A 26,527-nucleotide genomic window follows, 5' to 3' on the forward strand; every position below is an offset into this window, starting at 1 on the left:
GGCCCTAGTGTAAGCAAGGAAGATGGCACTTTGACTGCTGCTGAGGTAGTAAAATATAGCACTTATCAGGGTTCGATGGGCCCTGGTGCACTGCACCTGCTGCACCATCGCTAGCTCTGCACCTGCTCTATACCCAAGGTGCCCTCCATGCCCTAACAGTGGGTGATTCCCAAGGTGAGCATCAGATTTTAACCCCAGCCCCTGGCCTTGGGAGGTGGAGGTTTGAGGTAGAGCATCAGACCCAGATCAAGGAGGACCACCAATGAACCTCTCTCTTATATCTTCTTTCGACAAGAACGCAGTGCCACTTCAATCAGGTAATGAAGTGCATAGTAAATTTGCCGTGCTTTCACACTGTACAACTCCCTATGCCTTATTCTTTCTCACTGCAGTATGGAGAAGTTGTCTGCGGGAGGTGTCATTTTCAAACAGGTTTGCCATGTTTTAACAAATGGAGGTAACAGGGCTCAGGCCTTTTACAATCGCTCAAGTTTACTCGCTGATGGGACTTACGCATAGGGAAGAAACCAACTCAGAGTAAGATGAAATGGCTGTCAAAGTGCACTTTCCCTAACAGGCCTGTCTGAAACACTGATGAGCACAATAAGGGAGAGTATTCTGTGTGCAAAAAACTCACTAAGGATACATCTGCATACATGTTAACACCCATGTATAAACTAAACCGAATGTTTATGTATCCTATCCATGTTTACGTTAAGTAGTGGTACTAATTATCTAGGTATACATTTACTCAATGTTTCGATAAAATATGGGAAAAATATTGTGTGGACAACATATTGTGTCGTGAATATCGAGTACAAAAAAATTGTGAAGTTATGTTTCTATATCTAAGCAACATTTTACTACATATAACCCCTTATATATATACCTTGAAGATAAATATGTATGTTCAAGGCACATAGATGAGTTAAGAATAGCAAATCTATTCTTATCTATTTGCATTTACTTTCTCGATATTTAGGTCCTCAATATTTTTGACACAATATTCTGTCCACACAATATTCTTGTTTCTGATATTCTGTCAGTGATCCCATACTCATGTTTAAAATAGATATTATGGAAGCCTCAGACCCACACATATTTGTTAGGCTAAGATAGCTAAGGGAGCTGGAGTGCTTGGTGAGGACTTACCCTTTCAGGATGTTATGTGTATTTGTGAAGCATGCTCTCACCCGCGAGGGTATCCTGGCACTGAGCAGGTGTATGTGTGCCCAGCCCTTTTTGTGATAGTTTGATTGATTGATAAGCCAGGTTTTTAGCTTCTCGTGGAATTCAAGAAGAGAGGAGGCGTTCTGATGTGGAGTGGGAGGTCGTACCATGCATTAGGAGGACGATGTAAGAGAACACCCGTCCTACTAACGTGGTTCTTTATATTTGTGGGTTGTGTGCGAGTGGGAGTCCTGTGGAGCAGAGGTGCCTGGGTAGTTGGTGAAAGAAGACGTGACTGTTCAGGTAGGACCACACATGGAGGATGGGAGGCATTTTGAGAGGACTTCTAAAACCCAGTGATTGGCGAAACAGCTGTGCTCGTAGCCTGCTCCTCCTCTCACAATGTGGGTGCCTCAGATGCCCGTCCCTGCTTCCAATGCATCACCCTGTGAAGGAGGGAGGTACTGCCACAGTCTTGAACCCCTCTACACTGCAGAGGCATGGCCCACTAAGGACAAAGGCATGAGGTTCACACAACATTATACAGAACACAAGCTTTTCATGCGTTCATGTGCCAAGAAGATGGATTAAACTACATGCAAATTAGATCATTTCCATACTCTGAAAAATTGTGCATTGTCGTGAAATAGCCACTGCAGACTTTGATTAAAAGCCGTATTCAGAGAAAGTGCCCTGATTTCCAACTCGTGTCGAACATGAGGGTCAGAGGTGACTCAAACCAGAAAATGAATAAATAATTTTGATAGCACGCAGCAGGCATCTCGTCCAATCAGCAGTCTTTCCTATTAGAGCAGGTTGGGGGTGGGAGGCGCAGACTCAGCAAATGCTTTGGAGGCAGAACCCAGCCAGGCTTTTCAATGTAACCTGTCTGCTGCATTATTGTTGGTTTTTGTCCCAGACTGATGCTTGTTGGCGGGAAGGCAGTCCCAGGTCAGGCGTTTTAGCAGAGATAATGGAAGTTTACGAGAACCATGTTCCAGATGTAGGACACCCAGCGCTTACTGTTGCAATTAATTGCACACTGACTGGCTTGTGAACAACTTTTATTTTTTCAATGCAACAAAAGTACTTATCTGACAGAGACCTGCACCACTCTCTCTGATTTCCAAAGGGGAACATGGTGGTACCATCTCCTTTATGAATGGGTTAACACACAAAAACCTAAATGCAATATGTAATAGATCCACAGAGCATGATCAAGCCAGTTAATGACCCTGCATTCAGAGTCATCTCTAGCAAAGTGTATAGATAATGTGATCACAGCTGTATGAATATGTACATTTGTAATTGTATGTGCTTCATCTAGGGTGTGGTCATGTGCATTGCATTTGGTGTTTGAGTTATGAATTACACAGCTGATGTGCTAGTAATGTATTGTGGACACTACCATAACTTGTTGCTTTACTGTTTTAATTAGTAGCACAATTCTATCTATCTATCTATCTATCTATCTATCTATCTATCTATCTATCTATCTATCTATCTATCTATCTATCTACGGGGGGCCAAAATCCCCTGGGGCTATATTTGGATAGTGTGTGTGGGGCTTTTTGCCCCCCCCCCCAACAGCCTGCAGATCACCACCTCCCGGGGCTATATCAGAAATAATTACAGGGGGTCAGTTTTGGACCACCTTAGCACCTGGGGATCACCACCTCCCTGGGACTTCCTTCACATTGGAGGGGGGCCGCATTGCCCCCCTCGTGGAGCCACTGATGGCCTTGTGGGCCACCACATCCCATGGCTGGCTCAGGTTATGACCCAGCGTGCCCGTCACCAGGTCATAGATGTTTGCTGTGGCTTGGCTGCAGCTTTGCAGTGGCAGCCAAGCCACGGCAATCACTCTGGTTTTTGACAGCGGAACCTGTCAAACAGGTTCCTCTGTCAAACACCGGACCTTTCATCGCTGTCCTCTGCATGCATATCTGCTTCAGCAAGCAGGGAGCTTCTGCTTGAGGCATCTCTTTGTTTCATGAAGCAATGGGACCACTGGGGAGTCCTTGAGGCTTCCCTCGAGGTCCCAGATATCCCATAAAGGGCTAAAAAAAACTGGTAAAAAAAAGAAGTGAATAGCTCAGTGTGAAGGTCATAGACCTTCACACTGAGTTTTGATGGTTTGAGTCCAGCCGGACTCGTTCCTCCATTTTTTGGTTTTACTACAAATCTTTAAGGCTCATACTGAAAGGTAATCTTACTCTCTTTAAACCGAAATATCTCATTCTAAGTATGTTGTATATCAAAGCCTAAAAACTCTCTGTCTCTCTCCCTCTCACTCTCTTTCTGTCTCTCTATTTCAATCTTTCTTCCACTCACACACCCCCTCAGACACTCACGCAGCCAGCCACAGACCCACTCAGACCCTTGTGCACCCACTCACAGCCCCAGTCAGACCCTCATGCACCCACTCACAGACCCACTCAGACAGTAATGCACCCACTCACAGACCCACTCAGACTGTCACACACCCACTCATAGACCCACTGACACCCTCATGCACCCACTCACAGACCCGTGCACCCACTGATGCATCCACTAAAATACTGATGTACGCACTCTCACACCCAGACAGACCATCTGACAGCCATTCTCACCCCCAGAAACACCCTCTCACACCTATTCTCACACCCAGAGAGGCCACAGCCAGCTCCCGTCACGCACAGCCAAAGGGCTGTGCACAGCATGGGGTTGGGTGGTTAGGGAGCGTTGGCCGTAGGGTCTGGCTGCAGGCCAGGTCTAGCGGGCAACCTTCCCTGCACACATTTGATGGCCATGCACAGTGAAAGGTTGGGTGCTTTCAGGGGGTCTTTGGCCAACTGTGCGCGGCGGAGGTTGGATCAATGTATAGTTATGAAAATAACTATACTTTAAAAGAAATTTAAACATTCACTGAAAAAACAAAGGTTAAGGGATGTTATAGTTAGGAAATAGAATTAAAAAAAATTGAAATTCACTTAAAAAGCCAAAGGTTACAGGGACGTTATAGTTAGGCTCACATTTTAAGCAAACAAAAACCATAGAATATTCGCCAGTTATAGTTAGAGTTACCTCAAGTAACAATAACTCGTGCCCTAAGGTAACTGTAGCTTGCCATGCACTTCTAATTACACCACAAATTACGACACTCATAACATATTTGATAACATCATTGATAATATCATTGTAATATTTGCAGTAACATTTTTGATGAAAAAAACTGCATGGCGGGGGGGGGAGTTATAGTTACTTGAGGCAACTAACTATAACTGGTGAATTTCTATGGTTTTGTACATTTAAAATGTGAGCCTAACTGGAATGTCTTTGTAACCTTTGTTTTTTTAATTGAATTTCTATGTTTTTTAAATTCTATTTCCTAACTATAAGATCCCTGTAACCTTTGTTTTTTTCAGTGACTATATATATATATATGTAGTACAGTCACCACTGGGTAGTTATAGTTAGGTCAGCATTCCCACAGGAAACCCTTTATTTAGGTGTGCTAATACCTTTGATGCAGTTTGACAAATCTTCACAAAACTTTCTGAAAAAGTGCTCTTTTTTACCAAGGGCACTGTGGTGCCCATCAAAGGCCCCGGGGGATGGAGGTCCCTGAGTCATGCAATGGCTGCCAGCAGCATTTTTCTTCATGTTGCTGGCAGCCATCCAGAGTGCTCTCTCCCGCAGGAGTCAAACTGCTGTGGGATAAGATGGCCCAAAGGTAAAAAATCCACCTGGGCCAATCAGTAGAGTCCATTCTTTAAATTAGGTTTGAGGCTCTCTTGCAGGAGTCCCTCAAACCCAACCATCCAGATATACAAATATCTTTGACCATTAATACCTCAAAAAATACTGAACATATTTACACCGGATCACAAAAAGCATGCATTCTGGACCGAGACCACGTATAATTTACAAATAATATTACATGCCCATACCAATACTTGTGATGTCCTATGCAATACAGTGACTTAGGGCCTGATTTAGATATTGATGGATGAGTTACTCCGTCACAACGGTGATGGATATACTGTCTGCTGGAATCTAAATCCCATAAGACATAATGGGATTTAGATTTCGGCGGATGGGATATCCATCAGCCTTGTGATGGAGTAAGTTGTCCATCAATATCTAAATCAGGCCCTCAGTGACTACCAATGTAAAGACAGGAAATATGACCTCTGACATTGTGGATCCTGATATACAGCCCTTGATTCAGTAGTGCTGCACCATCTGAGTGTCTATCCTTTTGAACAGGCATTGGAGGGGATCCCGCAGTGCTGGATGAATTGAAGTTGAGAGTTATTGGGTCAAACTGGCCTGTAAGTAATATTTGAATCTTGGCACTGTTAAGGAAGGGCCAGTTCTGGTGTGCTTCAGGAAAAACGACACTTGATGTCTATCTCCAGACTCTTCTTGTAAAACGAGCTGCAGCTGAGTATCATCCATACACACGTAAAAACAATTTTGTAAGTTTCTATGCCGGTGGGCCAGTCAGATCACGCAACTAATAAAGAGCATCATATAGAGGGATGAATGCAGAGGCATGCCACTGTTTTCTAGGTTCCAGAGAGGAAAAGGTCAAGTGCTTTGACTTGGTGAGTGCAGTCATGCAGGAAAGAAGAGATTCTGGTTAGTGCAGTCCCTCCAATTCTGCAAATTGTGGTCAATGGTTTCAGAGGATGCTGACAGGTCATGTGTGCGTGTGTGGCACTCATCTAGGACAGTTTGGTTTCTATACCCTATTTAGGCTGACTGAAGGACAGTGAGTGGGACACCCATTCCAGGTGTGAAGAGAGAGAGAGACGATGGAACATTAATTTAGATTCTTTTTCATGTAGAAGTCTGATACGGACCACAATCTAAGAGTCTGTATTCAGTGTTGCTAGGTCTAATCAGTTGCCTTTTTGAAGGCTGAAATCTATTTCTTTTGCAAGTGGTTGAGAGGCACATTGGTTGAGTAACGTGGTCAAAACAGGTGTAAGAGGTGTAGAAAGATGGCCATATATTAACATGGAATATCTTGATTTGGTCATAGATGAGCATTATCAGGTACCCACTGAGATTCTGGAAGAGGGTTGGTAACAATGTGCATATCGTAGTCATCAAGGTTTATAGATTTTTAATATCTCTCAGGTAGCGTTTTCTGCCTTGCAGTGCAGACCACATTGAAAATCATTGAAATCTTGGTAAAATGTCCTGTCCTTCATAAAGATCTTAGAGCTCATGAAATCTGACTGCATCTGGGATCCTCCTTCCAAGGATCTCTTGTGCTAAATGTATACCTTTATTTTGTTTGTTAATCCTGGGGTTTAGCTTTTCAGAAAAGCCACATGTAGGGTGGCATGATCTTCTGGGAACCTTGCACCTTAAAGAATACTTAAGTGTACGTGTTGACAAAACTTAATGGCATCATGCAGGAAAACCTCACACTTATCCTCCTGTATCAAGAGACAGACAACTTGAGCTCCAATGAAAAGGAAGGTCATAGAAATAGCATTTTTGTAAAAAAAAAGATAAACATATCAAATATATATTTTTGTATTAAAATAAAACTGTAGCTTTAAATGATAGGGATGACATGTGCTCACATCATAGATTAAATGATGAATGATTATTTGTCCCTACTTGACAATTTTTGATCAAACACTTTAGGGCATTCTAATTGACAATAGCGCTATCTTGAAAATCAATATATTTTGACCTACGGGTGATAGTGGCTTATCTCTAACACCTGAATGTTTGTAGAGATAGAAATAACACTGGTAGAACTTACACCAATAGAACAAAAGCAGAAGCATATCTGGGGAAAGTGATAGTTCATTAGAAACATAAATACATAATTGATTCTGATACACAAGTATTTACCTTTTCAGTTAAAAAGCTTTATTGTAAGGATTATGCATACTGTAGGGTTAAATTGATAACTATGGACATTAGATACTTGTGTTCTTGTCCTTGCCTCTAAAGTTGAGGAAATGTTTGATCCTGGAACTCCATTTACGTCCTGTGCCTCCCTTACCTAATCTGCCAAAATAGGGAGATCTTAGAAAATTGCTACCATGTGTGTCCTGTTATATGAAGACATTACATTAACCTTTATAACAGGTGTCATTGTGCTATTGTCTGATCCGCTAAATGGCAATGTCCTTTTGCTTCTGGGGTTAGGTAGGGTGCAACTGATCACTTTTATAGGGCATTGGTGACCTCCCAAGATTCCACCCCTTACCTTACCACCCATCTAATGTGAAACTAGTACACGGTACATCTGATGGGGCTAGACTCCATGCTAGACCTACGCCCTCCAAAGAAGTGTAAGTCCTAGCTGGGTCTCCCCTCACACACTCTATGCAGGGAATGCTTTTGTTAGAACTAAGAGGTGTTGGTTGATAGTCCATACCTGCCAGTCTTGTCTGCTGCTGCTCACCACTGGAGTCACTAGGTGAAAGTCATGGTTCCAATGCTAATTAAATATCTATTTTACTTCAGGTGTCTACACAGGCTGTGTGAAAACAACACACTGGAATTTAGCTGTGGAGTCCTTCATTGCAGGGCAGCAGAGGCACTATAGACTTTACAAGAAAAGAGTTCCCGCACTGCTGTACCAGCATCCTGCCTAAGTGAGGGCCAACTCCAAAGGTTAACCGAAAGCTCATGTATCACGGTTCATTTAAGCTTTTGCTTCCCCCTTTTTCCCCTAAAGGTAATGTCAGAATGCCTGCTGCCTGATTACTCTCCTCCGCAGGCCATTTCGCCATCAAATTCCTTGCTTTTTTGGACTTGAGTTTAAGTAGCACGCCACATCAACAGTAGGACATTTGAAACACAATGGGAAAGTAAGAGCTTGTTTATGGTTTAGTGGATGGAATACATATGCTCAAAAGTAGCAGGTTGTCCTTCTGCCCTGTTTAGAGTGCATAGAACCCCTATACACACTAAATGGGGTGAACAGGACATCAGCCTCTTTATGGCAGATTCAGCATCTGCCAAACTCAAGGTCCTCCATTACTCTAATGCAACACTATCAATAAAGAGCTTCCCAAGCACAAGGTTTGTCAGAGACTGCCACTAATCACATTCAGCGAAACCACACATCCCTCTGAGCTAAACCAAAAGCTGATTTTCACTGGCCCTTCACCTCACGTAAGCTAGTCAAATCAAGAGAGCCTTGCTATAGACGTACGACAAACAACAAACCCAGTGACCAGCCCTCATTTTGAGTGTGTCCTCCATTTTGGAACGTACCTATAAATGTTTTTATTACAAAGAATAGTGCCAAATATGCAGCAGGAACCATTTCAATTTGCAAAGTTACTTTGTTTGCAAGATTTTAGAGCGGGACCCGTCCATTCATCTAGCGGATAATGCCACAGTAAATCGATCTTATCAATAAAGGAAGGAGTATAGACATTTCTGCAGATGATTATGTTCACATGTTTCTTTCTTGGAAAATGGGAAGACATTAACAACCTTAAGGCTTCAACTAGTGCCAGGGCAATTCTGACATAAGGAAACCTAACTTGACTGCAAATCTCCCAATATCATGTGGGAAGGTTGGCTTCTTCTTTGACCTATTGAAACACCTCCAGGATAACAACAGCACAGTCAAGTCTCCAGTTCATGCATTCACGCACATTTATGAAACTGTCATGGCTTCTGCTATCTCTAGATACTCACATCGCTTTCGTGTCCTTCGCGGAGGTTGTAGGTCAGATCCTGCTGAATGTCATCCACAAACTTGTGTGCATACTCCGGGTAAAAATCCAGGACCTCGTAGAGCCCCTTGAGAATGATACACTGGAGATCGCAGTAGGTCAGCGCCTTGACGTCAGCATTGGTTTTAATGACTTGGTCTTTAATGGAGAGGTTTGCACCAATTAAGTCGCCCTTGCCTGGAAGAGAAATATTGAAGCGATCAGGGATGAATTGCATGGTTTGTGCTGAGATAATTGGCAAGGCCTGAGCCTACTGGCCTTTTTTTTCACAGGATCAATTTTCAAGAACTTTTCCTCTTAGATTAGGAGAACAATTGCACAAACAAAGAAGTACACTTCCAGTTAGTGTATGTCTGAAGTTAAAGGAAGAACACATAACTGGTATTTATTTCTGGGTACAGCATTATTTACAGCATATTCCACTCATAATTGTACATTTGTGCAGTATTTCTGAAAAATAAGCTATCTCATATCAATAGGTAAAATTTACTAAAATGTTAAATGTATTTGAGAAAATTGGAAGTTGAGAGTTCAATTGACGAAAATGGGGTGGTTCAGGGTCAATAATTGCTGCCACAGGTTTGCGACTCCAACCTTCCAAAATGAATCTTTCTTTTAATTATCTGTGTCATTTAAAACATTGTACCTTCAGTGGGTAGTATGCTGTGATAGCCTTGTAGACATTCAACCTCAAATTATATCAGTTATTAAAGGCCTGTACCATCGCTACAGGCCTTCAGCTGTGACTTGGTCTGTGACTAGGGGTTAGGGACTTTAATGACCAGTTTAGCCTTCGCCAACAGGCTATAAGGTATTCTGATACACTAAACTCTGCCATATAGATTTAAAACCTTTCTCTAATTTTCATAGTGGAATTACTAGTCACCTGTACTAAGAGAATGCTGCAGGGGAAGGTCACACAGAAGATCCTGGTGTAGTGGTTTTGGGACTGAGACCAACTAGAGGTGATGCCAGAAGGTGAATGGACTGCATGTTCATCTGGCAGTGTCTTGTGGTGGCATAACCTATTTTAGCACCATGGTGGGAAAAGAAACAAACTCCCCTTCCCTTACAGTGATGTGTGAATTTGGAACAGATTGGCTATTGAAAGGTTCATTGCCAATGTGAGGAGTGAACATAGGAAAGGATTTGCTACTTGGAAACCACCAGTGGATTATATTTCTATGGGCCATCCAGCTCTGGCTTTGACGGCACAGCTTCAGGCCTCTGTATAACTGGAAGGATAGTTTCTGTCCCTACGCACACTCTATTACAGGTGGTCATTGGTTGTTCGACTCAGAGAAATTGCTTAGCTAGGGTGGGGTGGGTAAGTCCTTTCCCTTTTCTTTTCAGGTTTCTTTTCTTCTCTGCGAGTTATTAATGTGACAGTGTATCATCCATACACAATGTGTAATGTGAATCTAACATATGTTGTCATTCATATCTAAAATCCTTAATAAAATATTACTGAGAAAAAAATAAAATGGAAGAACTACTGTGCTGTAATGAATTATTACAGTTAAAATGTTGCGATATTTGAAGAGATGTTTATGGTCAAACTCAGCATTATAAGGCATAAAATCCCTTGTACATTAAAAAGATATTACAAATCACACCCGAAAAGCATGACCTTATAAAGGAACTTTATATTCACATTCATTCTTGTCTGTGGTCATGAAACTACTGACTGGTGCTTTTCAATATTCTACGAAAGAGGTCTTGGTTACAAGCCAATAAACCACCATTTAAGTAAGATCAAACAATTTTAACCACTCCATGGCTCTTAGGACTTCTTCGTATAGGGTACAATATTTTTGTATGTACCCTTTATATATTACACCCAACAAAAATGTACAGAGATCATGTCATTAGATGTGCAAAATGCAACCAAATTAAGGAAATTGGACTGATATGTTTTGAGGTTATCTGAAATATCAGCTTTTGTGTCGGAATTATTTTGGGACGCTGCCACAAAAATGGGGAGTATGCCAGTTCCTAAATTTAGATTAACGTGGTCACCTTGTCACTGAAGTAGGGATGATCAAACAGCAAGAAAAAGGTATATGCATATCTTAAATGTCTATAGCAGCTGCATAGACTATTTAAAAGCATCAGAAGAAATCTGAAGTATATTGGGCCAGATAGATAGCTTCTTTCACACACTGAAGTATGGGGCAAGTAGTCAGGCAATTATCTAGATGTCTATATGTGCTGGCTGCGGGGACATAACAGGAATATGCCTTAGTCAGAGGGTTACACTTTCTCCACACATCTTGGAGCCCCACTCAGGTCATAATCTCTAGCAGGGCACTTGTCATGACAGGTTTTGTGTCCGCTCTGGGTTGGTGCAGGTCCAGGTCACCGTTCAGGACGCAATTAGAGTCTCCCATGAGGATCAGCTCTCTATCCATATACTCCACCGTTGCCCTCATCACTTCACTAAAAAGGCTATATCATCAATGTTGGGAGCCTAGATATTTACCAAGCAGACCTCCCTGGAGTTCAACATGCCTGCACTATCTCAAAGCACCCGTTAGGATCAAGAATTGTGTTCTGAGCCACAAAGGGTACCACAGGAGACACCCATATTAAGACCCTCCTGGCATAACTGGAGTACCATGTAGCATAGAGCTGACCCCTCCAGAGAGCAGACATGCTATTATCCCAAGTGTGTGTTTCTTTCAAAAAAGCAACCAACACTCCATACCGTCTCATGTAGGATTATACCCTCTGTCGTTTTACTTGATCGTCCAGCCTAGGCACATTCCAAGTCAACAGCTTCCCTTTCCCAGCCATGACTCCAACCAGTTCAGATGTGCCTGTGTCAACAAACACATTTTAACTTGAAATGAAAAATCCTTTGAATGAGCCCAGCACCCCATAAGGTGGCCAAGGCCAAGACACTCAAGCCCCCTACTGGGATCATAGCCCACTGGAGTACTTCTCTGGCCAGGTTCCAGACAGTCCTACATTAATGCTCCCTCATAATGAAGCATATAATGTTCAACAATAGGAGTAAGTAGTAAGCCCTCCTTGATCACAAGCCTGGGAAAGCATAAAAAAACTTTAACAATGAGGTACGAAGGAACCCCCGGACATAGTACATTGTGCAGTTGAAAAGTCAGCCAGGGCCTCCCCCTTCATCTCTACCCAGCCAAACCAACAAAGGGTATAAGTGTTGTAGTTGGCACCCTAATGACATGTGGAAGCATGCGTCACCCCTTGTCATTACCACTGTAGCCTTTCTTATCTCTGTGAGCGTGGAGCGATTCGTCTGTGTCAGGCACACAGTTGGAGTTCGCCAGCGTTCCATCCAGGCACACCATCAATCTCCCAGGCCGTTGGCTAACAACACTGTGAGCCGAGTCCGCAGACTTCCTCCAGTGTCTTGAGCTTTTGCAAACATGACCAGAATCGCTGGTGTCAGAGATGTTCCGTAGCCGCCGAGATGTGTGTCCCAGTGTATCGAGCCGCTCATGTTCTACCTCGGGGGTTGTGAAAAACAATGCTTGGCCCTCATATTGTATGCATAGTTTGGCTGGAAACATGAGGCTGTATCGTAAATCTTTTTCACAGAGACGCTTTTTAACAGTCATGTAGTCCTTGTGGAGGAACTGGAATTTCTGAGTAAAGTCCGGAAAGATCATGATGACATTATTGTGTGCAGCAGTCTGGCGTCCCAACCCTAACAAACAATTGTTAAACAAACAAGTGATAATGGGTTGCGGGGACACCCCCGGTCAGGGCACAGGTGCCAGCACACAATGTGTGCATTCTATTGTGAAACATTTAGACAGGCGATTAGGCTAAAGTGTCTTTGTTATCCAGTCCTGTAGGAGGCTGGCCTGGCTTGTAGTGGGTACCAAGGGGTACTTACACTCTGTACCAGGTCCAGTTATCCCTTATTAGTGTAGAAGAGGTGTTTCTAGCAGCTTAGGCTGATAGAAGGTAGCTATAGCAGAGAAGCTTAGGCTGAACTAGGAGACATGCAAAGCTCCTACTATACCACTGGTGTCATATGCACAATATCATATGAAAACACAATACACAGATATACTAAAAATAAAGGTACTTTATTTTTATGACAATATGCCAAAAGTATCTCAGTGAGTACCCTCAGTATGAGGATGCCAAATATACACAAGATATATGTACACAATACCAAAAATATGCAGTAATAGCAAAAGGAAGTAATGCAAGCAGTGTAAAGTTACAGTAGATTGCAATAGGAGCACATAGGTATAGGGGCAACACAAACCATATACTCCAAAGTGGAATGCGAACCACGAATGGACCCCAAACCTATGTGAGCTTGTAGAGGGTCGCTGGGACTGTAAGAAAACAGTGAGGGTTAGAAAAATAGCCCACCCCAAGACCCTGAAAAGTAGGTGTAAAGTGCACCTATAAGCCCCAGAGAGCACAGAAGTCGTGATAGGGGGTTTCTGCAAGGAAGACCAACACCAGCAAAGCAACAACAGTGGATTTCGGGACCTGAGTACCTGTGAAACAAGGGGAGCAAGTCCAAGAGTCGCGACAATGTCGAGAGTGGGCAGATGCCCAGGAAATGCCAGCTGAGGGTGCAAAGAAGCTGCCACCAGATGGAAGAAGCTTTGGTTTCTGCAAGAACGAAGAGGACTAGGAACTTCCCCTTTGGAGGATGGATGTCCCACGTCGTGAAGAAGCGTGCAGAGGTGTTCCCACGCAGAAAGGCTGCAAACAAGCCTTGCTAGCTGCAAGGGTCGCGGTTAGGGTTTTTGGATGCTGCTGTGGCCCAGGTGGGACCAGGATGTCGCCACTTGGATGAGGAGACAGAGGGGGCGCCCAGCAAGTCAGGGAGCCCTCAGAGAAGCAGGCGGCACCCGCAGAAGTACCGGAACAGGCACTTAGAAGAGGAGTGAACCGGAGTCCACCCGAAGTCAGAAAAGGGAGTCCCACGACTCCGGAGGACAACTCAGAAGGTTGTGCACTGCAGGTTAGAGTGTCGGGACCCAGGCTTGGCTGTTCACAAAGGAAATCCTGGAAGAGTGCACAGGAGCCGGAGCAGCTGCAAATCACGCGGTACCCAGCAATGCAGTCTAGCGTGGGGAGGCAAGGACTTACCTCCACCAAACTTGGACTGAAGAGTCACTGGACTGTGGGAGTCACTTGGACAGAGTTGCTGAGTTCCAGGGACCACGCTTGTTGTGCTGAGAGGGGACCCAGAGGACCGGTGATGCAGTCTTTTGTTGCCTGCAGTTGCAGGGGGAAGATTCCGTCAACCCACTGGAGATTTCTTCAGAGCTCCTGGTGCAAGAAGGAGGCAGGCTACCCCCAGAGCAAGCACCACCAGGAAACAGGCGAGAAAGCCGGCAGGATGAAGCGATACAAGGTTGCAGTAGTCGTCTTTGCTACTTTGTTGCAGTTTTGCAGGCGTCCTGAGCAGTCAGCGGTCGATCCTTTGGCAGAAGGTGAAGAGGGAGATTCAGAGGAACTCTGATGAGCTCTTGCATTCGGTATCTGAAGAATTCCCCAAAGCAGAGACCCTAAATAGCCAGAAAAGGAGGTTTGGCTACCTAGGAAGGAGGATAGGCTAGTAAGACAGGTAAGAGCCTATCAGAAGGAGTCTCTGACGTCACCTGCTGGCCCTGGCCACTCAGAGCAGTCCAGTGTGCCAGCACACCTCTGAATCCAAGATGGCAGAGATCTGGGGCACGCTGGAGGAGCTCTGGGCACCTCCCCTGGGAGGTGCAGGTCAGGGGAGTGGTCACTCCCCTTTCCTTTTTCCAGTTTCACACCAGAGCAGGGCTGGGGGATCCCTGAACCGGTGTAGACTGGCTTATGCAGAGATGCGCACCATCTGTGCCCATCAAAGCATTTCCAGAGGCTGGGGGAGGCTACTCCTTCCCAGCCCTGACACCTTTTTCCAAAGGGAGAGGGTGTAACACCCTCTCTCTGAGGAAGTCCTTTGTTCTGCCTTCCTGGGCCAGCCCTGGCTGGACCCCAGGAGGGCAGAAACCTGTCTGAGGGGTTGGCAGCAGCAGCAGCTGCAGTGAAACCCCGGGAAAAGCAGTTTGGCAGTACCCAGGTCTGTGCAAGAGACTCGGGGGATCATGGAATTGTCTCCCCAATGCCATTCTGGCATTGGGGTGACAATTCCATGATCTTAGACATGTTACATGGCCATGTTCGGAGTTACCATTGTGACGTTATACATAGGTAGTGACCTATGTATAGTGCACGCGTGAAATGGTGTCCCCACACTCACAAAGTTCGGGGAATTTGCCCTGAACGATGTGGGGGCACCTTGGCTAGTGCCAGGGTGCCCACACACTAAGTAACTTTGCACCCAACCATCACCAGGTGGAGGTTAGATATATAGGTGACTTATAAGTCACTTAAGTGCAGTGGTAAATGGCTGTGAAATAACGTGGACGTTATTTCACTCAGGCTGCAGTGGCAGGCCTGTGTAAGAATTGTCAGAGCTCCCTATGGGTGGCAAAAGAAATGCTGCAGCCCATAGGGATCTCCTGGAACCCCAATACCCTGGGTACCTCAGTACCATATACTAGGGATTTATAAGGGTGTTCCGGTATGCCAATGTGAATTGGTGAAATTGGTCACTAGCCTGTTAGTGACAATTTGGAAAGTAGAGAGAGCATAACCACTGAGGTTCTGGTTAGCAGAGCCTCAGTGAGACAGTTAGTCATCACACAGGGAACACATACTTGGCACACTTATGAGCACTGGGGCCCTGGCTGGCAGGGTCCCAGTGACACATACACTAAAACAACATATATACAGTGAAATATGGGGGTAACATGCCAGGCAAGATGGTACTTTCCTACAAGTCCTCCAAGAATAGTTCAGCCGACTGACCCCCTGCCCGCTCGGGGAACCCAGAGAACCTGAGGTTGTTTCGTCACAAGCGACCTTCGCTGTCCTACACTCGATCATCTAAGGTCTGCACTAGAGACTGCAGTTCAGTGACCATTTTTTCAGAGTCACGACCTTTTATTGGAGCTCCGAGACCAGCCCCTCTGCTTCCATGACCCTCTCCAACACCCTCCGTAGGTTTGTGCACAGGAGGCCCACCTCAATCTCCATCAAATCAATTTTGGCCACCATTTGGTCCCTGGATCCTTTGATCTCCTTCATGAGATCCACCAACGTTGGCGCAGGGTCAACCTCCTGCCCGGCCTGCTTCTGCCGCTCCCCCTGCACACTGCCCATCGGCACCTGCATAGTGTAATTGTCCCTTTTGTTTGTTTGAAGTACCTTGGCTGCTTTATCCTTTGCCATCTCCCACTTGCACAAGGTGGCGATGTGTTAAGTCTCTCAGGGTTTGAATTTTCCAGCTTTCTGTTCAAATTTTCACAGTGGAGCTCCGAAAGTATTCACAGCAACACCCTCGCGTCCGTTGGTGCTAATCACTGTCAAGAATGAGAGTCTCCTTCTACCTACCACCCAATGCCGTCATTAGCCTCCTAAAGTTTCCAGGCTCAGGTCCATGTTCGGCCACAATACAACTTAGGGGCAGCCCCAACACCCCCACACTTGGTGGCCGCAATCAGTCATACACGGTCCAGTTCCCACGCAATTATCAGCTCAGCGGTCACTAGGCCGCTTCCATCATTCAGCGCACCAGTGCCCGTGCAGTGGCCACCACTCTCAGAGGGCTCAGGGCTTCAGGCTGTTCACTCTGTGGCTGTGAAAAAGGTCAGCGGCGTGCCTCTCCCAGGACTGCACCACCTCAATGCCCAAAGTGCAGGCTCTGTGCTGATCTCTGCAACTCACCTCCACACAGCCAGGTAGCCTCCAACGCAGCTCAGGCTCAGTATCTGATCTCCAGAGGCACGAACGAGTCAGGCGTCAAGAGCGGTGTTTTTGGAGGCCGCTATTGCAGACCTCCCCTCATGGCTCCTCGTCTTCCATGCATCACCCGTCAGCCTGGTTCCCCTTCTGCCAGCTCCCCTCACAGGCTGGGGGGGGCGCGCCACTCCCATGCTGTGCTGCAGTAGCGCCCCCAGCATAGCCCCCACGTCGGCTGCCGCATCTCTCTTGCAATTGGACAGCCTCCAACACGGTCCAGGCCCCACGTCTCTCCTCTGGACCCCCCGCCCAGTGAGGCTTCAGGAGCGGCATCCCAGGTGGCTGCAACAGTCAGGCCTCCCAACTCAGGCCTCTCTCCTCCTATGCACCACCTGCAGGTCAGGCCTCACGTCCCAGAGCACAGATGGGGGTCAACTCTCTTGGGGGGAGGGGTATCCACAGGCCTGACTGCACACTGACAGCATGGCGGTCGTCACGGGTCTCAGATGAATTCAGTGGGGGGCTCCAGAGGGGTCTCGGGGTACAGGATGTGGCCTGATTCAATTTTTGCCAGCAGGAGCACCGCCTGAAATGACTAGGCAGCCATCTTGCTTGGCCAGAAGTTCACTCTATGCATGCTTGTGAACATTTTACTGTGTGTGTGTGATTTTGCCTCTGTTGGTTTTAGACCTGTCACTGCTGTCATACAGGCTGCTAACATAATATTTTACATCAATTGCAAAAACAAGAAAAAATGACAAGGCCAGAAGATGAGTGGGTTGTAAATGTAAACAGAACTATAAAATCCTATGGCCAGATTATAATACACCTTGCATGTTATCTTTTATGATATATGTAGTTGATAAAGCCAACTTGTACAAGATGTTTTTGGAAAAGTGGAGAAGAATTATTGAAAAAACTTTTGTGCTGCAAGCCACCTTGCTGTGTTGCGCTGCATAAAAGGGAAAGGACAGGAATGTGCTGTGCTTAACATTATACAGCGCTTTCCTGCCCTTTCCTTGCACTGCTGCACTTTTGACTGCCTAGCGCCAACACAGGCATCCTTGCACCATGGTACAAGGATGCCTGCACTGTACGCAGGATTGTTTTTGTGCAGGAAGGTGCCCCTTCCTGCACAAAACAATCCTTAGAGGCATTTTCCTCCTAGCAGGTACGCTGAGAATGCAGGATACATAGAAAGAGGAAAACAAAAAGGAGAAATAAAGATGTTTCTCCTCGGTGCGCCTCCCTTAGCAAGGCGTAGCATTGTGACGCATTCCCGGATTTGTCAGTATTGGTAAATCTGGGAATGCGCTAAAATCCATGGGTGGATACGCCGGAGCACCCACCCTTCACCCAAGGAATGTCTCCCTGGAGCAGAGCAACGCAAGGCAGTGACCTGCTCTGCCTTGCATTACTCTAGATTTATCAAGCCACTCAGGGCCGCGCAAGGGGGCCTCGTGTGGCTTGATAAATCTGACTTAACATTTGCATTGCCCTTGCTCCCCCGCTTCTGAAAATATGACCCTTAATTCTTTACTGTGCTATGCTATTTTGTTGCCTGTAACCTACATTTAAAAAGTTAACAATTGGAGTGATAGTTAAACTATTATGGGCTGATTTGGAAGCGTTTATCCGCAAGAGTGGGGGGGGTTGCAGGTTGTCAGTGTTTCCCTAAAAATGGGCAGGGGGTGGAATGTTTAGGCTTCAAGTAACTTGACCAAAGAACAATAACTAAGTTCGGTACAGTGCTTGGAATTTTAATTGTTTAGGTACATTGTTGTCCTTAGATCCTTCTTAGCTGAGTTCTTCTGTTCTCCTGTAAGGGGCAGGTATAGCTTGTTAGGAGTGAGTTAGGTAATGCATGTTTGCTTGGTCAAGCCATTTCAGAGCCTCCAAATTGCCTTACAGTCTTAAAATTTCTACAAAAGGCCATTTGGCTCCCTGTCATAACTTTAATAACTGTTTTGGAGCAAACATTAAATAGCAGAACCACAAAAACCCATATGTGGTGCCTTGCGATTCTGCATCAATCCTTTCCTAAATTAGACAGATTTGCAGCCACTTGGCAGCTTCCATCACTGACGAGAGGTGGCTACGAGTGCCCTTCTGGGCTGAATGAGTGACACGCGCAGTTGAGAGAGGCAGCACAAGCAGTGATATCAGTCAATAACTGGAATGAGTTACTGTGTGCCTGACATCACAACATGGCGGACTAGAAGCACAATAAGTGGGGTGAATCGGACAGCTCTGACAGCCCCGCTCGCCAACGACTGGTGAAAGAGTGACATGTCTGCTCCTCTGTGCCATGATACAAGTCTGCAGATATCTAAGGAAGGATGTCAGTGCACACGTCAAGAATGAGCATCATGGGACCGTGCACTCAGCAGAGGTGGGTGGTCAGCATCTGTAACATTTTAACACACTTATTCCACAAAATTTTCATGACATCAAATGTTCAATATAGGAACAACCCTCAATCCTTCCACTTTTCCTCTAATAATTCCTTTATCACATCAAAACAGAAGATTATGAACCGAATAAGATGATAGCCAAATGCAACACTGAAATAACTGGTATCAGCATTTGGGGCCCGACATAAAACGTCAACACAGCAGACTGTGATTACAGACTAACAACCCCATAGAGCACTCCCATACAGTAGACATTCATCAATGTAGAGTTTATCAAAAAAGTAAAAAGAGATGGCTCATTTCTTTCAATGTGCCAAAACAACTGCAATAAATGGTAAGATTTTGTGCCTTTCCTAACTGCCTATTTAATTCAGAAAGGGACCGACAGTCAATATGTGCCATATGTTGTTCATATGGCTAGAAGATGTCCAACCAAACCTAATACAATATGGGGACTGTGGATGAGGAACATATAGGTTATGCATTTTGTTTTAGACTAGGGGTCCTGGTTCTTGAAGGGGGTCATTGCTGGGAAGGGGATGAGGATGTTACATATGTTATCCCTATAGGTAAATCCTATGTACTAGATAACTCACTGCGTCACCATTGGTTGATATGCGATAGCTGTATTTGTTCTAATAGACGCTCCATGGGTATTTACTATGTGTTATGTGATCCACGTTTCATTAAAACAAAACAATACAAATGGTTGGAAAAAAGCATGTATAACATGTATAAGGGCCTAAGATCAAGTTCATGTGCTGTCGAAAACCAGTTCTGACTATGCTGACTTCAGAATAAAGCATTGCCATATTCCTCAGCACAATTATCTGAATTGCTATTTTACAGACCCAACTGTGGTAACAATCTTGAAAAAGCAGTGCCCTTGAGTAAGTTAAGAATTGTCAGCAAATCGGATAAAGAATGAAGGGCAAAACTCAAGTTCACCTGCTTCATATAAGTGCACAATAGTAGCTTCTGACTACCCAATGTGGCCTTGACATGGGTGTCTTGGCCCAACTCTGCTCACCTGGTTTCTCTCAGAGGATTCATAGCTATTCTCCTGTCTACTGATAGGTCAGAATCATTGTTCCATCAAATCTTTGCTACTGTTCTAGGTTTTAGGAAAGTGAAGTGATTTACTATGCATGCTAAGGTCCATAACACAAGCAAGGAAAATGGAACCCATGCTTCCGGGTTGGGAAGTAAATGTCATTGATAATTGAGGTGTAGTGGTCACCTCACCCCTGGACAAGGATGCCACTGCACCTACTGTGATAGGTACAACTCACCTATGTGCCTCTAAAAAATATATGGTATCTCACAATTCAAAACAAGGTTGCTAGATCATTGATGGAAACCAGCAAATTCCCCATTTGACCAGACATTCAATGTGATCTCCCTGACCGCCACCAGGAAGAAGGACCACAGTCAAAGTTATCAAGACAGTTTTCAGATGTCTTTCATCCTACATCTCATTCACCTTCAAAACAGTGGCAATCACTCTCATTCCATGAGAACCCAATGTTTGACAACAAATTTATTCTAACTTGCATCATTGAGAATCTCCATTAGTTGTCTGCTGTTCTATGTCAAAGAGGACCAAGCTTGGAGCTTCTGCCCATCATCACTGAAATCTTGCTAAAATGTCCTGTCCTTCCGTAAAGATTTCAAATCCCATGAGATCAGACTGCATCTGGGATCTTCCTTACAATTTGTCCAATGCTGTGTTGGAACCATTTATTTCATTACTGTACTGTGGTGTTTTGTTGTTAGTAATCTACATTTAAAAGGTTAACTGTTGGAGTGATAGTTAAACTTGTTTGGGCTGTTTTTGTAAGTATTTATCTGCAGGAGTGAGAGTTTTTGCAGCTGCTGTATACTATGATTCCTTAAAAATGGGCAGGGGATGGAACGTTTAGATTTCAAGGAGTAACGTTTACATTGCTGACCAAAGGTTTGATACAGGGTTTTGAACTTCTCATTGTTCAGATGCATTGTTGTCCATAGATCTTTCTTAGCTGAGCTCTACTGTTCTCCTGTAAGGGCCAGGTATAGCTTGTTAGGAGTGAGTTATGTAATACATGTTTGCCTGGTCAGGCTATTTCAGAGCCACCAGATTGCCTTACAGTCTTCAAATTTCTACAACGGCCAATTGGATGATAGTTATATTTTTTGCCATATATGTTAAGTAGCAGAATCACACGAATCTCATATGTCATGCCTTGCGGTTCTGCATCAGTCCTTTCCTAAAATAGACAGAGTTGCAGCCACTTGGCAGCTTCCATCGCTGTTGAGAAGCTTCACGGTGCCTTCTGGACTGAATGAGTGACATGTGCAGTTGAGAGAGGCAGCGCACAAGGTGATGTCAGTCAATAATTGCAATGAGTTACTGTGTGCCTGACATCACAACATGGCGTACTAGAGGCGCATCAGTGGGGTGAATTGGACAGCTTTGACAGCCTTGTTTGCCGACCACAGGTGAAAGAGTGACATGTCTGTATACTTCGCACAGACACAGGCATGCGAATCTCCATGGAAGGATGTCCGTGAATACATGAGAAATAAGCATCATGGGACTGTGTGCTCAGAAAAAGTGGGTGGTCTGTCTCCTCCACATTTTACCACACTTATTCCACTAAATTTTCAAATCACCAAATGGTCAATATAAGATTAGCCCTCATACCATCCAGTTTTCATCTAATAATTCCATTATCACATCAAAACAGGTGATGTTGCAGAGGGGTGGTTGAAGGAAAGAAGATATGAAAGAGAAATGAATAGTGAAGGAAGGAGGAAGAGAAAAATAAGAGGATGAGAAAGAAAGAATACAGAATGAGGGGAAGAGAATATATAGAGATAGCTGAAGAAAGAAGGCGATAAAGAGGAGAAGGGAGATAGAGAGACAGGCGTGGACACATAGAGAATTAAGAGAGGGAGGGAGATGGAGAAAGACAGAGACAGCGAGAGAAAACCCAACTTATGCCTGGGCTGATTCTAAAGTTGAAATCCTTCAATAGAAGACCCTCTGCTCTCTCCTGTACCACTGGGTTATTTGCTTGACTGTGCACCAGTTCATTGCACCTCCTCTGAGGGCTGGACAATGGTACTTTTTGTCACATACATGTTTTTTTTTTTTTTTATAATATATTTTTATTGTTTTATCGGCCAAGTGGCCACATTGGAATTAAATGCAAACTGTTACATTATGTTTCATCGTGCATTACACAAATAACTGTTACGTATGAGCAAAACGCTACTCACGTATACATGCAACAATGCCCGAGGGGGCTACACAAATGGCACGTTCACGTAGGGGTTGTATTAAACATATGCAAGATTATTCCAAGAGAACAGATAACATAGAGAAAAAAGAATAAGATAGACGCTGAGTAGGCTTTAGCCGACACGCAATGGCTGGAGAGAGGAAGGGGACCGACAACGGAGGACAGGAGGGGCCCAGGAGGACGAGAAACCAGTTTTCGGGGGGGTCAGGGAGCAATCTACATGAGGCTTGCTTGACATTCGCACGAGTCTCCACGCATCACACCACATCAGCCCGTGGTCATGCCACACCACAGCCCCAGGGGACTGGTCCACCATTGGCCGTGGAGCGCCATGCATGAGGGACGGGGCACAGCAGGAGGGAGCCAGAGGGTACCAATGTCTCACAGCCCCAGTACCCCCGAGCGTCACACAAGGCACCCGTTACGGGCCCAGGGGAGAACGCACAAGGCAACACAATTCTATAGTGGTTCATTTACTTTATTATTATTATTATTATTATTATTATTTTTTTTTATTAAGTATTTCCTTTATACTATTCCTACCCCCCCTCCACCTCACACCCGCATATCCCGAACGCACCATATGATGATGTCACCCTGTGGCCACTGTGATGATGTAAAATCACTCCTATTCATTAGTTCAAGGAGGACGCATATCGTCTTTTTTTTCCACCGCTGTCAAAAACGAGTTCCATACCTCCATGCCTTTAATTAGTATACCCCTATCCAGTAGATTCTGCAATGCCTGTGTTTCTGCTTTGGTCCATCGTATTACCTCTTCGCGCCATTGGGCCACCCTGGGGGCATCGGGGGCTTTCCACTTCATGGCGATCAGGCGTCTATACAGCACCAGTGCCAAAGCAATGCATTTATATGTGCATTTGCGTTTCTTGGGATGAGATGTTAAGCCCAATAGGCACACCTCAGGAGTAGGAGATAGTGTAGTGTCCGTCCATTCCGCTAGCAACGTTATTATCTCTATCCATGTGTTCCGGATCGGGAGGCATTCCCATGTCATGTGGTAGAATGTGGCCTCATCTGTGTCGCATCTGGGGCATGTCTGGGGCGAACGGGGAAACACACGTGTTATGCGGTGAGGTGATAGGTAGGTCTGATGCACATAGTTAAACTGTGTGTATCGGAAGCGCGGGTTGCGTGAAACTTCGCGAGTCAGCCTCAACGCTTGTTCCCATGAATCAGGGGATAGTGGCTCCGGTAGCACGCAGTCCCATTTGTTTTTTGCCTGATCCTGTTTATGTTCAGCCTGGGCGGCTATGATATTATATATATTTGAAATGCTTGATGGGGTGCTTATGCTTCCCAGAAGTGCGTGTAGCAAAGGGGAGGTATCAGGTTCCGAGTTGCCTTTACTCCAACTCTCTCTCATTACCTGCCTAATTGCACCGTAAGCTATGAAGCCTCCCCGGCCGAGCGCGTACCTATCGGCTAACGCTTCATAGGTTTGAAGTTGCCCGTCCTGGTAGATGTCACCTAGTGTAAGTATACCCCTGCTACCCCATGTATTTAGGCCTACTTTGGCTGCTATTTTTGCTAATGACGGTAGGGCCAGCAGTGGAATCTTAGGTGAGTACTGCAGGACTTTTGCGTTTTGCAGAGCATTTCGGCCCCAGGCCCAATGTGCAGTGTGCAGCAGCACACTGCTAGTGTTCACTGGATCGGTACTGTTCATGAGGAATTGCATTATCTCCTTGCCTTCAAGATCCTGCAGCACCCTCTGAGTTTCGAGCCCGGCCGGATAACCAACCCATGTGGATATCCATTGTAGTTGGGCAGCTGCATAGTACGCTTCGAATCTGGGGGCGCCCAGTCCCCCCAGTCTAAGCGGTAGGAGGACCTTTGTTAATGCGACGCGTCTGCGGCCATTGCCCCATATTAAGTCCGTTAGTAAGGTATTCAGTAGTTTAAAGAAAGAGCTCGGGAGTATTAAGGGTAGCGCCATAAAATAATAGAGTAGTCGGGGTAGTACTATCATCTTTGCGATGGCTACTCTGCCCATAGGAGACAGTGGCAGTGAGCACCAGAAGGGCAGGGAGCCCCTCGTTGATCTGACCACTTGGCCGAGGTTACCATCCCTGAGATCTAAGCTCTCATGGTATATATTTACCCCTAAGTATTTAAATGTTGTATAGCACCATTTCAAGCCTCCTGGGTCCAATGGTGTTCTCAGTGCCTCAGGAACCAGGCGCAAAGGGAATATGCAGGATTTTGTCCAGTTCACTTTTAATCCGGCAACCGAGCTAAAGTTTTCTAGGAGTTCCAGTAGGCCCGGCAGGGCGCCCACATGATCACGTAGGAAGATCAACGCATCATCTGCATATAAGGAAACTATCTGGTGCTTCTGGCCATCCAAGATCCCCCACGTGGGGGCCATTATGCGAAGGCGGGCGGCCAGCGGCTCAATGGCTAATGCGAATAATAGTGGTGAGAGCGGACATCCCTGTCTGGTGCCCCTACCGATATTGAATTTTTCGGAGACCGTATCGCCCGTCTTAACCCTAGCCGTAGGGTCAGTGTATAATGTTTTCACCCAACCAATGTACACTTGCCCGAACCCCATCCGCTTGAGTGTTTCTGTTAAGAAAGGCCAGCCCAGAGTATCAAACGCTTTTTCTATATCCAATGATACTGCCACCCGGTGTCCGCCTTCTACCGGGGAGTTTCTCATTAGACGCAGTAAATTCCTGATATTGCTGAAGGTATTGCGGCCGGGGATGAAGCCTGCCTGATCTCGGTGTACCAACTCTGACACACAAGGGAGCAGGCGATTAGCTAGTATTTTTCAGAGTAATTTGCAATCGGTGTTTAGTAGTGATAATGGCCTGTATGAGCGAACATCCAAGGGGTCACGACCTGCCTTTGGTAAAAGTGCTATCAAAGCCTCGCGGCAGGATTCAGGGAGTTGGCCCCGTTCCAACGCTTCCTTTAGCATTGCTAGATATGGGGCTAGAGACTGAGATTGGAACGTGCTGTAGTATTCTATGGGAATGCCATCGCTGCCGGGTGCTTTGCCATGTGTCAACTGTAGCAGCGCACGTTGGATTTCTGCTATCTCAATCGGGCTGTCCAATTCTATAGTTTGAGAGGCAGTTAGACTGCCTAGAGTTATATCGTTGAAGAATTCGTCTAACTGGATTTTAGTGGGTGGGGGCCGTGCCCGGTACAACAAGCTATAGTACTCTTTGAAAGCGTTATTTATCTCAACCTGGGTATTAACTATACGGCCTGACTGCAGGCAGATAGCGCCTATAGGGGTGTTCCGGTGTTCACTCTTTATGAGCCACGCTAATAATTTACTGGATCTGTCGCCCTCTGCATGCGTGCGAGCCATATGATGCTGATAATCGAACTGTCTGAGGCGTCTGTCTGTCTCGGACCATTTAGTGCGCAAGCTGGTGAGCTTAGTCGCTGTTGTGGTATCTTTAGTGAACTCAACCTCAGCGATTTGAATTTCTTGTTCTAATGCACGGAGTTCGCGCATTAGCGTTTGCCGGACTCCCACTGTGGTTGATATACATACCCCTCTTATGACTGTCTTATGTGCATCCCATTCGATGGCTCTGGAGGTGGCTGACCCCTTGTTCAATGTGAAGTATGTTGAGATATGTGTAGCAATGTCCTTCCTAAAAGTGGGGTCTTGTAGTAATTGCGTTTGCAGTCGCCAGGTGGGAATGCATGAGCGGGGCCTTCCCCAACTTATTTGTACAATGAGTGGGCAGTGGTCTGAGATTACCCTAGCGGAATACTCCGCACTTGTTATTTTATGCGTTATATTCTGTGAGGTGAGGATGAGGGGTATGTAATAAGTGTACTGGGGAATAATAGGAGTACACATTTTCATGCGGATGCATGTGTCTCCATATGTCGATCAGTCGACGTTCTTCCATCCATGCGCCCAGCATTTGGGAGTTTTTCATTATTGGGGCGGCCACCAGCGGGGGATGTGATCTATCCTTGTCTATGTGTGGGACACAGTTCATGTCCCCCCCCATATGCATGATGAAGTTAGATCATTGGTTAATTGGGAGGTCTTGGTTTGTAAAAATTCACCTTGCTTGATGTTCGGTACATATAGTCCATTTATCACAAGATCCTCCCCATCCAGTGAGCCCCTTAGCTGTATAAACCTGCCCTCCTTATC

General features: G+C 45.4%; 1 protein-coding gene across 1 annotated transcript in view; it reads right to left on the reverse strand.

Moving 5' to 3' along the window:
* Positions 1-26,527, reverse strand: part of KCNH8 (potassium voltage-gated channel subfamily H member 8) — a 915,601-nt gene that overhangs the window by 128,620 nt on the left and 760,454 nt on the right. Inside the window, exon 11 of the mRNA XM_069212070.1 lies at positions 8,842-9,056. Within this exon, the coding sequence (XP_069068171.1) occupies positions 8,842-9,056 (215 nt within the window). The remainder of the gene's footprint in view (positions 1-8,841; positions 9,057-26,527) is intronic.

The sequence above is a fragment of the Pleurodeles waltl genome, chromosome 10 (genome assembly GCF_031143425.1).
Source record: "Pleurodeles waltl isolate 20211129_DDA chromosome 10, aPleWal1.hap1.20221129, whole genome shotgun sequence".
Lineage (NCBI taxonomy): Eukaryota > Metazoa > Chordata > Amphibia > Caudata > Salamandridae > Pleurodeles > Pleurodeles waltl.